General features: G+C 25.9%; 2 protein-coding genes across 5 annotated transcripts; one reads left to right on the forward strand and one right to left on the reverse strand.

Annotated features, from left to right (window-relative positions):
* The first annotated feature begins 6 nt into the window (after positions 1–6).
* LOC122857991 (death-associated inhibitor of apoptosis 1-like) lies at positions 7–10,289 on the forward strand. The gene is made up of 3 exons (XM_044160578.1): positions 7–32; positions 6,417–7,447; positions 7,539–10,289. The coding sequence occupies exons 2-3, from the start codon at positions 6,506–6,508 to the stop codon at positions 7,896–7,898; spliced, it is 1,302 nt and encodes a 433-aa protein (XP_044016513.1). The 5' UTR covers positions 7–32; positions 6,417–6,505; the 3' UTR covers positions 7,899–10,289.
* A 1,160-nt stretch (positions 10,290–11,449) lies between these two features.
* Positions 11,450–16,428, reverse strand: LOC122857992 (protein Son). Of its 4 annotated transcripts, none has more exons than XM_044160579.1 (13): positions 16,388–16,428; positions 15,783–16,142; positions 15,455–15,712; positions 14,760–15,387; positions 14,386–14,537; positions 14,167–14,315; positions 13,991–14,099; positions 13,645–13,904; positions 13,465–13,575; positions 13,292–13,405; positions 12,324–12,555; positions 12,120–12,235; positions 11,450–12,033 (listed from the first exon to the last, which is right to left on the reverse strand). In XM_044160579.1, exons 2-13 carry the CDS (start codon positions 16,087–16,089, stop codon positions 11,923–11,925), a joined length of 2,547 nt encoding a protein of 848 aa, XP_044016514.1. In that variant the 5' UTR covers positions 16,090–16,142; positions 16,388–16,428; the 3' UTR covers positions 11,450–11,922. The 4 variants fall into 4 exon arrangements, with proteins under 4 accessions (XP_044016514.1, XP_044016515.1, XP_044016516.1 ...); XM_044160580.1 differs by having other exon boundaries at positions 16,202–16,402; XM_044160581.1 differs by lacking the exon at positions 16,388–16,428 and adding an exon at positions 16,218–16,381.
* Between the last annotated feature and the right edge of the window lie 337 nt (positions 16,429–16,765).

Genomic DNA, 16,765 nt, shown 5'->3' on the forward strand with positions numbered 1-16,765 from the left:
AAAAAAAACAAAAACAAGACTGAAATATTCACGTAAGTTTCGTTTGATATTTTTATATTTACATTGACCCTTTATCAATTATTATTTTTATAAACAATATAATAATATAAATATATATTTTATTATTTATAAAAAAAAATATTTCCTTATTTGTTTTAATGACGAGTCATATTTATTAAAACAAAATAAACAAACTTATGCATTGGTTTATAATAAAAAAAAAAAAAAAAGAGTTTATATATTTTTCTGCTTGTCTAAGAATTCGAAGAATCAATTGTTGATAGTTTTAAAATAATAAAAATAAATAAAACTAAATGGACTATGCACAAGACCAAAGTTGACTTCATCACGTTTTCGATTCATGATATGACCTCATTTGTTAATTATTTTTTCCTTTTTTATTCTGTCATCAATGATTGCGTTAATAATCATTAAAAATAAAACAATAAAAAATTTAAATTTTATACATTAAAATTAAAGCATTTGTTTATATATTTTTTTTCAAAATGCGCAAAAGCGTTACATGATAAAATTTTGTGAATTTAATATATTTCATCCCCTTGTAATCGATCGGTTAAGGGTGTACGTGGCCTGCGTCATAGGGAAGCGCATTAAATATCTCAAGGGGTGGCTCATGCCTAGTTAAAATTTTTAGCCCTTTGTAAAATCCATCTGTCGGCCATAGGGCCGAAAACATTGAATTTTTATAATCAAAATTTCGAAAAAAAAATTAATAAATAACTACAATAAATAAATAGTTGAAAAAAAAAAAAAAAAACAATTAAAAAGTGTGGAAAAAAAGAGAAGAATAAATATAGAAAATTAAAAAAAAAAAAATTTCTATTATTTCGTGAGTTGTTTATTTCTATTTCGAAATTATTTCGATAACATTTTGGAGTATTTCGTTTTGACGTTTCGATTTTTTTTAACTTGTACAATTTTGATGATAAATTAATTTGGTTTTTTTGAGTGTAATTGTTTATAGATATAAAAATAGTGTATTTTTTTTTCTTTTAATTCATTATTTCAACACGGCTTGTGGCCTTTTTACAAGACGGCCTTCCTGGGACACGACAAGAGAGGCAATTTTTTATATTTTTTTTTTATAATACTTGGCTCTCCTTCTACGATTATATTTTATATATTGAAAAAGTAGAGGGGAAAACCTCTCGAAAGAGCTGGTTTTGTATTGTACATGGCCTGTTCAGCTTGTACGAAGTATAAAATAATTTTTCAATGTGAATAAAACGTTGTTAGCTTGCTTTTTGACGCCATTACACGACATAGTTTGCTTTAAATTATTTATTTTCATTTTTTTTTTTTTTTTTTTTTTATATTATTTTTGCCTTAAATTCATTCATTCATTAGAAATATTTTTCATCAATACTATTAAACGTCAAATGAATTAAAAAAAAACAACAACAACACCCGAAAAAGTATCAAAGTGAAATGTGGAAATTAATTGTGTCTAAACATACCTTAATTTTCTCAATCAATTCTCAAAATTTATAATTTATACATTAAAAATTTATCCACAATAAACAGTTGTGGATATAAAAGAAAAAAAAATTAATTAACTAATAAAACAAATAAATCAACATGAAATGATAATAAAAAATTAAAATACAAAAAATATAAAAAATCAAAGTGACAAAAAAAAATATATAATAAACAAAGAAATAAAAAAAAAAAAAAAAAAATTATTTAAAAAGTTTTTAGTGTTGTTAATTGAAATAAATTCAAACAACTTTTTTTATTATTTATTATTAAATTTACAAACGTCTGGAAGAATATATCAACGGTGCTTATTTTTGGAACGGATTAAAAATAGGTATGTTATTTTGCCTATTGGATGTTAAGTTTGAATGAAAACGATGAGAACGATAACTGTGGTGACTGCTTGGATTGAACCATCTGTTATATATTTTTATTTCTAATCGAAATAATTATTCAAATACAGCCAATGTAAAGAATAATAATAATTTGCTAATTAGCTTGGAATTTATATTTATATTATTATTGTCAATTATTGACATTCCATGATGGGTGCGGTGTGAATAATAATATGTATTCAAGGTTTAATAATTTATTTCTCACACTAGAAATCATTTGAAACGATACATCGTAGCATCCGGGGTTAATTATTTCGATTTAAATACAATGAGTCATTGATTGACCCTTGGTCTCCTTGAATTAAATATATATATATTAAGCATTATGATAAGTAATCAGATACTTTATTCAATAGAGAATTGAATACTTTTCTTTCTTGTGTATCGAATAATAAATAATGGGAATGATTGTACCATGACTGTTACTGTGTGTACTGTGCGTTATTTCCTGTTGTCCCACCTACTTGCCATATACAAAGAAAGGGGCTTTGTACGGATAAGTCTGCTATCTCTCTCTTTAAATAATTTTATTTTTATTTTTTTTATTTATTTATTAACACTTACATCTCTCTCGTCGACGCCGATTATACTCTGTCCTACTCGATCTCATGTTTAACGCTGTTGCCAAGCAGCTATCCTGTATATCAAATTGTGGATTAAAAAAATGAATAAAAAAAATTATTTATATAAAAAAGAGAGCCATATGTGAAAGTCGATAAATAATATCTTTTAAAAATTTTTTTTTCACTAAAATAAAGGGTGTGAATCATTTTTGAATGAATATATTTAAATTTGCATTTTTTGAACAAGTTTTGTCTTGTCTATGATTATTATTTAACAGATGTTTTTATGACTTTTAATATGTTGTGGAATTTTTTTATCGAGAGTATCATTCGTGGAAAATATTGATGAGTTTTTTATGTACGCATTTTTCATTAAATATTAATTTGATAAAGTTAATTTTATCAGTGTACTTGAGATAAATTCCCCCTTTTAATGTAATGCTCATTTGAGGTTTTTTCTTTGTAAATACATATAACTATGACGTTAATTTTATTTCAAGAATTTAATGATAAATTTTAATTACGGAAAATTGTGTTGTTTTATTTTAAAATTTAAAACAAAGAATTTTAACGAGAAAAAAAAAAAACGTATTTAACTGTTTGAAAAAAAATATCTAATTTGTAAAAATGATTTCTCTAGTTGATTCGGAAAAAAACGGAGAATATAAGTTAGTAAAAATATAAATTGATGAAAAAATTAAGTAAATCGAAGTAAATTGAATTTTTAAAATCTATTAAAATATATTTTAAAAAATTGAAATGTTTAATTATCTATTTTTTCATAAGAGCAAAAGAGGCGAGAGAGTGTACAGTGTAAAAAAAAAATAATAATAAATTGAGGAATTCGTTCCGACTGATTTTGCTTTTCGAAAAAAAAACGGAGTAAATTGGAGTAAAAAAAAAAAAAAGACGGAGTAAATTGTATAGTGCAAAACTGCGCCTTTGGATTCTATGCACTGTTTCATTGGAGCACATGTTACGTATTGAGCACTGCTCAAATCTCAATGATATTTAAGGGCTGGTTGTTTCGTTCATCATTACAGTTACACTGAGCAGTGAGCATTAGCTAACTTTAGCTAACTTAAGCTATACGATAACGCAGCCGGTAACCAAATCTATTAGTTATAGTTAAGAGTATAATTCTTAGCTAACTGTAATGTTAGACGAAAAAACCGGCCCTTCGGTCTAGTTGCTCCAAGTTTCTCTATGCTACGTACTGTCAATTCAAATTTCAAAGGTGTTGTTCACTAAGCTAAGTTGAGCTGAGCTCCGCATGAATCCAATGGAACACTGCCTAGAATCCATCAATCCAAAGGCGCAGTTTTTCCTGTGCATGTTGCAGCTGGCTATATATAATGAGGATTGATAAAATAAAAAAAGAGTTTAAAAATTTCCACTGATTCATATTTAAAAAGTGTGAAAAAATACGTCGGTGTTAAGAACTATCAACAGTCTTCTTTCTTCTTACAACTTTTAAGCAAAAAACAAAAATATAAAAAAAAATTAAATCTTTATATAAAAATTACTCTCATCTAAAATTCATCAAAATAAAAAAAAATCCTACAAAGCAACAAAAATAAATTGTTTTAAAATACTCCAAAAATAAAAATTTACCATTTACCAATTCCATGATTTTTTTGTATTGTTTTTTTTTTTCAATCTTCTAAAACAACCCCCAACTGTCAACATCCCCAAGACTATTATCATCTAAATATTTTTCTAAAAAAAAAAACAAAAAATCCATCAATACAATAATAACATTTTCCAAAAATATAATTTTCACCAAGCATCTAAAAAAAAAAAAAAGAAAACCCAGGTACATTATTATTACAAATAAGCTATAGATCTACCATTTTACATTCCAACGTTGCTATGCATCTATTAATCTTTTTCCCTCCATCTCAAATAAATAAACATTAATACATGCACACATCTGCTAAAAAAAATTCCAACACACACACACATTAATTTTCCTAGCTGGATAAGAATTTCAAAAGAAAACATAAATATATAGGTATACATATATATGAATTTTATGTTTTTGGGTACATACAGCCATCCCAAGAAAGTTACAATCTCAATGTTGCCATTTTCAAAATGACCTATGTTGCATCCTTGCATCCTTGCATCTTTTGAATTCCCCGATGCATTGCCATTTAAATAAATAAATATACACATGCATACGTCATTTATCATTGCAAAAATAAAAATAAATAAATCGAGAGAGAGAGAGAATATTTGATCATTGGTATTTTGCGTATGACTTGGCAACACTGTTGGAATATGTTCCGTCGGCCTCAGCAGTTGTAGTTCACTGGAAACTTGTCGGGTCTTAATAAAAAAAATAGAGAGAAAGAGAGCGAATGAAAAACATGCTGATGGCGCCTGTAGTGTGTAGGGGGTGCAGGGGTGTGTAGCATTAACAGAGAGAGAGAGACTATTAGGAGGCTCCCACGAGTTGGACGGAATTAGAAAACATCTAATGCTCGATAAGAAGTGAAGAGTAAAAGATGAGGCATGGTAAAAGAACTTCACAGAACTACATAACATCTACAGTTTATTTTGTATAAAAGAGAGAAAATAGATATTCCACTGTGGTGGTCTTCTTGCTCCATACACACAACTAAACACAACGTAACTTTTAGAGACATTCATCCAATAGAATAAAGGGTACGTTCCAATACCGCCGTTCAGTTTTATTTTTCTAGCTCTATCCTTCTCTCTATCTCTTCTGGCTCAATCTTCCATCTCTTCTTCTATCCTTCTCTTACAAGAAATGTACGGTTTTGGAACTACCCCAAAATATGAGAATGAGAAAGATGAAATAAAGACCTTAGCATCGAGGTCGTTGGAAATTTAAGACCATATTTATGCTAACTTGTGTACATGTGCGTTGTGTGTGAGTGTATGTGTTAGGGATTGTGGAGTTGCAAGCGTAAAGCGTTGCAAGAAGACTGGGGAGTGGGGAGTACACGGACTGAGTGTCCGAGTCACCAGTTTGTCCCAGACATCAGCATCTAAATTCTGACTTACAATTTTTTATTTCCGTTTTTCTTTTTTTGTTAAATAGAAAATTAAACCAAAAAATTTGTCCCTAGTTTAGTATTATTATTTAATGTATTATTTATTGTAAAATTTTTTGAAGTGTAAATTAGTGATTATGTTGTGGAAATTTAGAACTTGAAGACAATTATTTTTTTTTTTTTTTGTTTTTGTGTTATTTGTTGTTATTATTATTTTTTATTTGTGGTGGTAAGAATTTTTTTTTTTATATTAGTTCTGGTTGTTTTTATATTGATGATACTTTTAGATATTACGTGAGTTTTTTTTTGACGTGGGTGATTGTTGTTTATCGGTGGGGAAAATCAAGGCCTTTTTATATTTTTTATTAACAAACTATTGTTATTATTATAATCATATTTTTATGTTGTAAAGAAACTGGTTTTTTGAAAGGAAAAAAATAAAAATGGAGATTCTTGAGGTTAGTTGCGATGACGGTAGATGGGGGCTTTTTTTACATAGTTTGCGTGACTTGATGATGGCGCGATGAGGGGGGATGAGTATGTGTAGTAGTCATGGAGGTATTCACCTCCATGGTAGTAGTAGTAGTTTTTTGTAATAAAAATACGTAAACAAAAAAATAACTATGTATTTTCATGATTACCGAGTGGGTTGTCAAACACCAAGGAAGGGTTTAATAATAAAAAAAAATAAAGTGAAACTATTGCAAAGATCTTGTACATATTTTCTTGAGGAAAATTACAATAATAAAAAACCCCTCCATTTAAATTTTTCATTAAATAATAATAACAGTACAAATACTTGATAATTTATTGAAAAAAAAAATTGTCATCATCATTATGATGTATATTCAAGGTTGAATAAATAATATAATACAAAAAAAAAAAACAATGATCAAAGTTAAACTAATGTAAATTATTTTTTTCCTTGTTATTTACAGATAATAAAAAAAGTGAAATTAATTCAAAATCCAAAATTGAGGAGGATAAAGTTGTTAAAATTTCGAAAAAACGTAAATATACTGAAATAATGGATTTTATTGAGCATCGTAATCACCACAATATACGTGGTACACCATTGAAACAACACTGGCAAGAAATTCAATCACGTTCACCAACACCTGGAATAAATGAATTGTCACCATCACTAACACAACAACAACAACAACATCAACAACAACAAACAATAAATAATATTAACAATAATAATAATCATAATCATCATGATGAAGTTGATAATCGTGGTGATGCATTAATTGATTATCATTTTGAATCAGCACGTCGTGAATCATATAGAAATTGGCCATTGGCATATATGGATCCATGTAAATTATCAGCAGCTGGTTTTTATTATACTGGTATTAATGATCGTGTAAAATGTTTTGAATGTGGTATTGAAATATGTCAATGGGTTGAAGGTGATAATCCAATGTCTGATCATCAACGTTGGCGTGCAAATTGTCGTTTTATACGTAAAATACCATGTGGTAATGTTCCAATTGGTGTTGATCCAACAACAATACCACAAGCATCATCAAGAAGTCGAGATGTATGTGGTACATATGGTGAAGAAATAAGACCAAATGCAACACCTGATTTTCGTACATTACAAAATGAATTTACATATCCAAGCTCAGCAACATTAGGTAGTCTTGGTATTGCTAGACCAAAAAGACCAGCACATCCAGAATATGCTAGTTATGATGCTAGATTAAGAACATTTGATGTATGGCCAAAAAGTATGCCACAAACTAAAGAACAACTTGTTGATGCTGGTTTTTATTATACTGGTACTGGTGATCAAACACAATGTTATCATTGTGGTGGTGGATTAAAAGATTGGGAACCAGAAGATGATCCATGGAAACAACATGCATCATGGTTTACAAAATGTTATTATGTTCTTACAGTCAAAGGACAAGCGTATATTAATTCAGTTATTGGACAAAATGTAACTGCACCAACAAAAGAGGTAAAATTTTCATTAAAATTATGATAAATAATTATCTATTTCTATTTAAGATTTTTAATTATATTTATTTGTATTTGTTTCTTTTTTTTAGGAAACAATGAAAATGGATTTACCAAGTTATATACAAAAAGTTGAACAATCAACAAGTCAAACAACAGAAACACCAATAAGTCATGAAAATAATAATGAAAAAAATGAAACAGAAAAACCATCAACATCAACATCAGCATCAGCATCATCAACAAGTATATTAACAAATTCAAATAAACCACAAAAAGAAAAAAATTCAGATGATGCACGTCTATGTAAAATATGTTACAATGAAGAATTGGGAATTGTATTTTTACCATGTGGACATATTGTTGCATGTGTTAAATGTGCACCAGGTATGGTGACTTGTGCTGTGTGTCGTGGACGTGTTGATATGACCGTACGTGCGATTATTTCTTAGTGCCTATCATACCAACTTTAAGTAACAACATCAATATCATTTTTTCGTTTTTCGTTTTTCGTTTTCTATAAATATATATATATATTTTTCTTTTCTTTTTGTCTTCATTTAATTGAAAATATTTAAATATATATTTCGTCGTTTATTTTACGATTTTGTAAAATTTTTCTTCTCTTGTTCTAGTTCTTTTTTTGTTTTTTTTTTTTTTCGTGTTATTTTTTTTTTTTTCTTTGTTTTCTAAAATTGTTTTTTTTGTTTTTCTGTATCAAAATTAATTGAAAAACTAATTGAAAATTAAAAAAAATAAAATGCCAATTATATATATTTAATAAACCATGATTACAAATTAATAAATTAAAGTGAAAGTATATAAAATTGCATTTTTTTTAAAACTACTTTTTTATTTCTATTTCAAATTATTATTTTTAATTTTTCGAAATATTAATTTTTCTTTAAAATTAATCGAACAAATACCAAGGAAAATTAAAATTTAATTTAGGCATATATATTATCTAAAATTAATAATAATTTGAAAAAAAAAAATACCACAAACAGGGAAGTACGTAATTTGTTTTTACTAAAAACTTTTGTAATATACAAAATTATATTTTTTATTTTTCTTCGGCTATTTCGAAATGAATAATTAACCGATTGGAAATAATAAATAAAAAAAATCTAGCCACATAGAAATTGCCAAAAAAAAAAGAAAAAAAAAGTGCATTCAAATTTGAAACTATTTTTTTTATTTATTGGGTAAAAAACAAGAAAAAAAAAAAACAATTTCTTATCCAAGAATTAGTGGTTAATGTTTTTTATACTTAAAATTTGAATGATAAAGAAAAACTTTTTTTTAAAATGGTTAAATATGAAAAAACAAATATAAAAAATAATAATAAATTAAAAACTTCACGTGACATTAATGACGTTGAAGAATACGCCCTGTGTGTGGATGTGTGTGGTGTCGTAGTTTCTGTTTTTAAATAAAATGCGTATTAGTGACTCACATTGGCATCGCAATATTTAAAATATAAAAAAAATAAATTAATAAGCACACACACACACGCCAACCACGCATAGTTATACGTTCCAAATAAGGTCACCATAAAAATAAAAAAATAATAAATTTAAAAACCAACAAGTAGTAAAAGAAAAATAAAAAAATTCAATCATTGAATGACTGAATGAACGAATGTGACGATATACAAAAATTAATAAAATAAATTTATCATTTTTCTTTCTGTTAATTTTTAAAAGTGCTGAAATTCATACAGATTTTAATTTGATAAATGAAAATTTATATTGTATAAAAATACAATGGTCAAACGACAAATGATAATGAGATGAATTATATATTTTAGCGTTAACGGGTTTATTGGGTAATTTGCCATTTATTATTATTATAAACTCCGGTTATTTACATATTCATTTGGTCAAAAGAAAAACACCACAGTTTTTATTGACAATTATTAATTACTATTCTTTTTTTTTTTTTCTCACTGTAATGCTGTATGGGTGATAATACTGCTCTTAAATTGAACACAAAAATAATGTCTCAATTTAATTTTTCAATAATTACATTCAAAAAGTTTCATTTTATTATCGAAATTTGATTAAATAATATTGTTCAATTGTTTTTTAAATTTGGAAAATAATTTTATCAAAATATTGACATTGTTTATTGATAACCCAGCTGTTATTAATAATTGTAATTTTTTATTTTTGTCTTATTTTGAAAGCACGTTACAATGCAAATGATTATCAATTTTCATTATGTCATTTAAAATTTTGCCGAGTAATAAATAATTTTATGCTTGGATTAAATAAATTTTTGGGTATTCTAGATGATAATTAATATCATCAAACAATTGAACAATTTTAAATAAAAGCAGTAATGAATTTTTTTATATTTTTCTTTTCGTTGTGATTAATAAGTATTTATAGTTTTTATCTTATTTTTTTTTTTTATTCGTCAATAACAAAATTTGTCAACCAGAGTAATATTAGTTTATAAGAAAATTAATCATCTTTTATTTTTTAAAAATTTATAATTATAATTATTGTGACTATTTTTTGCTATAAAAATGATAAAATTCCTTTTGATTTTATTATTTATATATCATTTAATATTATTATTTTATATTATTTCACTGAAGTTGCTGTGAGAGTTGGATTGTTTTGTGATCAAGACCACTGACTTAATTTGTTTAAAAGAAAATAATTATTAATAATAATTAACAAATGATCATGTCATATCAAATAGATATTTCCAAATGAATATATAAATTTTTTTCTTGGAATTATAAAGAGTGTATCAATGTTGTTAATCCAAAATTTATAATAATTAAAAAAAAAAAAGTATATATATAACTATTTTTCACTATAAAAATCAAACAGTGATAAATAAATTTTTTTTTTTTCTTTTAAATTAAACGAACAAGTTGTGTGGATCTTACCAAAACTGTACAAAATCCATGAATAATTGTACAAAGAATACAAAAAACAAAAATAATAATAATTTTGCGTTACAACAAAAACAGTGTTATACAAAATGAGCAAAATAAGAAGCAAAAAATTAATCTATCATTGTATTTATCATTTATATCAACTGTATAATATACATAACTGATGGAGTAATAAAAAAAATACTTGAAAATCTTAAAAAAAAAAAAAACAATTATTTGTAATTTTTTTTTCCTGGCAAATTTAAAAATTTATTTCAATGAGAATAAAAAGGCCAAATAATTTTTCAAGATAAGAGTAAAAATAAAAAAAGTTTTTCATGTCAAAGGACCAGTTTGGCCCTTACGACATTCCATTTGATCTCGTGGGAACGTAAATGTTCTCTCGTCTTGAATTATAATATACATATATGTGCAATTGAACATGTGTGGTATTCAGTGTATTTCTCAGAGGCTTATTTATACTTTAAAAAAACTTTCCAGCATCTTTAGAACCAAGTAGAATATATACACACAGACGAACATAATGTCTGTCTCTTTTATATATAAATGTTGATATATTTTTTTCTCTTTCCTGGCTGAAATTAGCAACAGCATTCTCGGTCCATGATCTCTTTCAGGCCATTCTCTCTTTATACTTTCAGACCTTTCAGCTCTTGCTGGTTGATGCTTGTTAATCTCAATCACTAGAAAACCAACTCATTCATCCGTACAACCACGACTCAATGCTTATACTTCAGCCTTTTTTAACATCCGGTCTAAAAATTCCATTACTGTGAAAGCATCATTTTAGACTCAACATTCATTAACTACAATAACGTCATCATACACGTCTCAAGTTTTAAAAACACACTGTTATTTTATTATCATCATTTTTTTCAATGATAAATATAATAATTTTCTTTTTATTTATTTTTTTTTCTTTTATATATATAGTAGCTCGAGTAGATAAAATATAAATTGTTTATTATTAAAAATTTAGCATTAAGACAAAATGTTATAGCAAAAAAAATATCAAGTTTAATAAAAATTATTTATCTGTCTTCAAAGCTGCAGGTTGATTAATTTTGAATAAAAAAAAAACAGCTTGAATCATTTAATTATAATGGAAAGGACAATAGTTCAATGATGAAAAAAAAAACGAACAAAAAATAAATGTTAAATCTTTAATATATTTTTTGCAGATCACCTGAAATCATCTCAACAATACTGACAAATTATACAATAATAAGATAAAATTCATATGAAATAATTAATTAGAATAACGTTGAAAATTAATTTCTCCAATGAATAAATAATAATAACGAATATTACCAGATGGAAAATATAAAAACAAGAGCCCACCAAAAACGAATCTATCCAAAGCGTTGATATTTTGATGACGCCAAATATGCGAATCCCTGCAAATATATCTGTGATGACAAAAGTGAACACAGAAATCTCTTTGATAAAAATAATTTTCTTTTTTAAAAGTTGTCTAGAAAAAATTAAAAATAAATTAATAAAAACAATATTAAAAGCATTTAAAAAATTTATATATGTATAATTTTGTTGTTTCTACAATTTTATATAAAAACTCCAAGTGTTTGTAAACAAATTTGAGCTGCTTCAGCTTTTGCTTGTTTTTTATTTGGACTTGCAACACTTGGTTTATATTCGATTCCATTAACTTTGACCTGATGAAAGCAAAAATTATCATTTAAAAATTATTTCCTCATTATAATAAATAAATTGATAACTATTTAATTTGGTTCAGACAAACCTTGAAAAGAAAATTTTTCTTATGATCAGGACCACATTCAAAACAGAGCTCATAAGTTGGTCCAGCAAATTTTTTCTTCGAGCAATATTCACCTAGCAATGAGACTGGATGTTTACCTAAAAATACAAAAAAAAAAAACATTTGATAATTCAACCAAAGAATCATTGAATATATATTTTTTTAATAATAATTATCTAAACAAACCTTCAAGAGTTTTAACAATCGGTGCAACTGGTTTACCCATTGTTTTTTGAACTTTAACATTCACATCATGCTCTGATACAAGACCTTTTTTATCAAGTTTAACTTCAAGTTGTAATGGTACCAATGTACCCTCTTTATTTTTTCCCAAACCTTCACCAGGTCTCCATCCCATTTTTTGCAACAATGCCATACCCATACCACCCGAAACAGGCACAGCTGATGTCAATTGATCCTTAATTATAAAAATTATATAATCAACAAAAATACAAACATCATTAACAATAAAAATTTTCCATATATAAATATTATTTTTCTATACACCCAACCCTTTGTAAATATATATATGATTGTTATAAAATAATTGAATATAATTTATATAATATCTGTTAATTAAAAAGACAATATTTTTTATATTATTTATAAACACAGTAAAATAGAATATACTTACCAAATAATAAATAATTAAATTGGAAGGTCAAACAGCTGCTGATGATTCTTCATAGTTAATTTTAATTGTCTGTAACAAATTCTCAGGTGGATAATGACTGTTGCTAATTATTATAACTCAAGTAGTTCCTAATAATTAGCAACAATCACACAGAAGCTCGTTGCCTCGAAAATTCAATTCAATTGTTTATTATTTAATTTAAATTTAATCATATTCAAGCATCAGTATTATTTTTAAAATTAATTATTGAATGAAAATTTGTTGAGACAACGCTACTTCCGTGTCCGCACAGGCACAAAATCCACCTCTTCATTGAGAAGTGGTCTGTGCCTGTGACACAGTCTTCCATTATTTTTAAAATTAATTATTAATCATCAAAGACTGTACCTGAAAATTTGTTACATTTGACAAAACAAATTGTTTTTTTTTTTTATAGTAAAATGAATAACAAAAATGATAAAAAAAAACATGATAAATGAATAATGGAATTTTTTACATAATAAGAGATCAAAAATATTACCTTTCTTGCCCATGCCTGATAACCAGAAGTTAATTCAGCTGGTGTCAATACTTTAGCACCTGTACTACCAGTAAATTGACCTGGCATCTGTTTACTCTCAGCCCAATATTTCATCTAAATTATTTAATTTATATTAATTGTCGTTTTATATTAATTTTATTATTATTATTTACCCCATTTTGAGCATGATACATTTGATTTAATGCTTGTACGTCATTTGGATTATCTTGTAATTTTCTCATTGCTGCAAGACGTTGAGAAACAATACTTCCAATATCGACATTCTGGAAATTGTAAATTAAACAAATAAAATTAAATAATAATTGAGTATTTTATTGTGATGATTAATTTACCTCAGCAACAGGTTGAGGAAATACTGATGGTCCTGGAAGAAGAGATGCTGGTGTTGGAAATGTTGTTACAGGCATTGGAGCTGGAACTGGTAGAATTTGTGAGTTTATCATTGGATTATTATCAACGAAATTTACTGGTGGTATTATTTCAAATTTTTGTGGTGTTGGTGTTGGTGTTGATGCTGGTACAAATGGTTTTTTAGGCTTTGGTTTTTCAATTTGTACTGGTGGAGTTGGTACAACTTCTACCCATTCATTTTCTACAATAAAAAATATCATGAATTATGATAAATAAATATTCAAAAATGACATCCTAATTGTCTTTTTTTTTTGTTTTTCAACAAACCTGTTTTTCTATGTTGTTGTCCAGATGAAACTGGAAATTGTAAACGTAAAGTTGTAGATGATTCTGTTGTTCGTTCTTGAAATGTTTTTGTTGGTATTTGTTTTGAGTCCTGAATTTAAAAATAAAATAAATTAAATATAATTAAATTATACAAATGAATAAATAAATTTACATACTCGGATATTCATAACTATTGAATTTGGACGTTCTTTTAAAAGAAATGGATGATGGAAATTTCTTCCTGTATCACTACCACCACCTTCATCTGATGATACACTTGATAATTCACCTAGTGCTTCTGATTTTGATAGTGATTTACAAAAATCTATAATAAAAATATACAAATAAAATTAATTAATTATATTAAAAGATGAAAATTAATTTAATATAAATACCTATAAGCTCATCAACACTTTTTCCACCAGCTTGAATTGCTGCTATTGCTTTATCCTGCTGTGCCAATGGTAAAGTGCCTCTTTTAATCATTGTTATTGCATTTTTTCTTGCAATTTCTAATAATTTTTTTTTATCAATTTCAATTCTTTCTCTGTAATAATAATAAACTCAATTAATTTATGATAAATAATTTCCATATAATGAATTTTAATTTAATTTATGCAATTTAATTTTTAACTATAAATTATAATATTAAAATATGAATATATTATAATCTTATGATCTATTTAAATATTATTTATGAACTTTTTAAATTTTCATGCTACACTTGGCATCTAGGATTTTAATTATAAATATATTACGAATATTTTACCTTCTTTCTGTACTTCTACTTCTTCCTCTGGAGTATCTATCCCAGCTTCTATCTTCACTATTATTTCTATAATATGTAGTAGAATATCTACTTCTATCACGACTTCTTGTTGATCTTTTTTCACAACTTCTATCTCTTCTTCTTTCATTACTTTTTGTTCTGTGATTTTCACGTTCATGGCTTCTTGATTTTTTAGATTTTTTTTTATGTCTTGATGATGATCTTGATCTATCTTTTCTTGATCTTCTAATATCATCATACTCATCATCATTATCATCATCATAATTATTACTTCTTGAACCTTTTTTTTCTTCTAATTTTTTTAATTTTTCTTTTTTTTTTAATACATAACGTAAATCATTTGTATCTTTACGTTTTGGACTTTGTGAATTCATTCGAGACCAGCTGAATGATGAATCACCAGGTATGTCATATGAATCTCTTGATGGTGATGGACTTAGTGTTGGTGTTCTATCATTATTTTCACTGTCAGTTATTTCACCATCTTCAATTCTTGCTGCTTTTTCTTTTTCTTTATTTTCAACTTCTTCAACTGTTTTATTATAAACTACACTATTTTTTAAATCTTTTATTAATATTTTTTGTTTTATTGATTGATCTGATTTTTCTGTAAATTATTTATTTCATTTTAGTATTTATTTTCATTATTATTATTTATTATTTTTATAACTTACCAAGTAATCTTGGAATAATTGTTTCATCATTATCGTCATTATTTTTTTTTAAAACTGAAGGTAAAACTGGACTTGTTGGTCTTTTTGGAATATCAAATTTTTCAAAATTATCAATATTTTGATTTTCACTTGAATCAACAACTGGTACATCAATTGGCTCTTTTTTAATTTTAATTTTTAATTCATCAGAATCTTGTGAATCACTTGAATTTCTTTTTCTTTTTAATTTTTTATTATGTTTTTTTTTTCTTTTTAATCCTAAAAAAAAACAAGAAAACAATTGAAATTAGTTAATCTTTAAATTTATTTATAAAATATTTTATTTTACCATCATGATCAGCTTCAGTATCACTTTCTGTTGAATTTTTTTTGTCCTTTTTTTTATGTTTTTTATCCTTATGTTTGTGTTTTTTTTTACTTTTTTTTTTCTTTTTCTTTGATTTATTATCATCGTCATTATCGTCATCTGATTTTTTTGAATCTGTTGATGCCTCAGCATCAGTATCAAATGTACTAAATAATTCTGTCAATATTTCGTTTGAGGATTTTTCTGGTAAACCTGGTTCTTGTTTTATTTTAACAGCATCAGGACCAACGTGTGTTATTAAATTTTCAATATCAAATAAACTTGCCATTATAAGGGATAAATATTATCAGCAATCACCAACAATTAAGATTTAAGCATGTCCTAGAAAATACATTGTTTATTAGAAATAATTGATACAAACAATAATAAAAAATACAAACTTCAAAGATAGTGTACACAATGTTGTTGACATGTTTGACATTAAGACAATGTCAACAATATTTTATAAACAGAGACAAAAAGATTTGACATAAATCGAGTCAACAGTATTGAACAATAATTGAAATAAGAACAAATATAAAAACACTATAGGTAAATAAATAAATAAATAAACAAACATTACTCACGAATTGTTATTTGTTAACTAGGCCAGAATAAAATATATATAACCTATAATTGTTGGTAACTAAAGGATAGACAATACCAATCATCACAGCACAGTTTTCTGTCTTATCGAAATATTACAGCGGCGAGTTTTTTTTTTTTTTTCAAATTTTTATTTTTATTCTAGCGATTGAACGCGTTGAAGGATTTTCTTAAAAATTTACAGGATAATAAAGGAAAAGATTTTAAACAATTTAAACCTGGAAAATTTCAGGAAATATATTTTTTTTCCAGAGATATAAATTTAGAAAAGCAATAAGTATTATATGCACTATGTCATTTTTACGATTTCGATTTTATATTTTTTTTTCCAGCATCTAAACTCGTTGGAGGATTGTCTT

The sequence above is a fragment of the Aphidius gifuensis genome, linkage group LG5 (assembly GCF_014905175.1).
Source record: "Aphidius gifuensis isolate YNYX2018 linkage group LG5, ASM1490517v1, whole genome shotgun sequence".
Classification (NCBI taxonomy): domain Eukaryota; kingdom Metazoa; phylum Arthropoda; class Insecta; order Hymenoptera; family Braconidae; genus Aphidius; species Aphidius gifuensis.

Excerpts from the sequence above, each read along its gene's own strand:
- LOC122857991 (XM_044160578.1), top strand. The coding sequence starts at position 6,506 with ATGGATTTTATTGAGCATCGTAATCACCACAATATACGTGGTACACCA. Across the intron at positions 7,448-7,538 it reads TAACTGCACCAACAAAAGAG|GAAACAATGAAAATGGATTT; the intron begins GTAAAATTTTCA and ends TCTTTTTTTTAG.
- LOC122857992 (XM_044160579.1), bottom strand. The coding sequence starts at position 16,089 with ATGGCAAGTTTATTTGATATTGAAAATTTAATAACACACGTTGGTCCT. Across the intron at positions 14,538-14,759 it reads AGTAGAAGTACAGAAAGAAG|AGAAAGAATTGAAATTGATA; the intron begins GTAAAATATTCG and ends TTATTATTACAG. Across the intron at positions 12,236-12,323 it reads GATTGTTAAAACTCTTGAAG|GTAAACATCCAGTCTCATTG; the intron begins GTTTGTTTAGAT and ends TTGTATTTTTAG.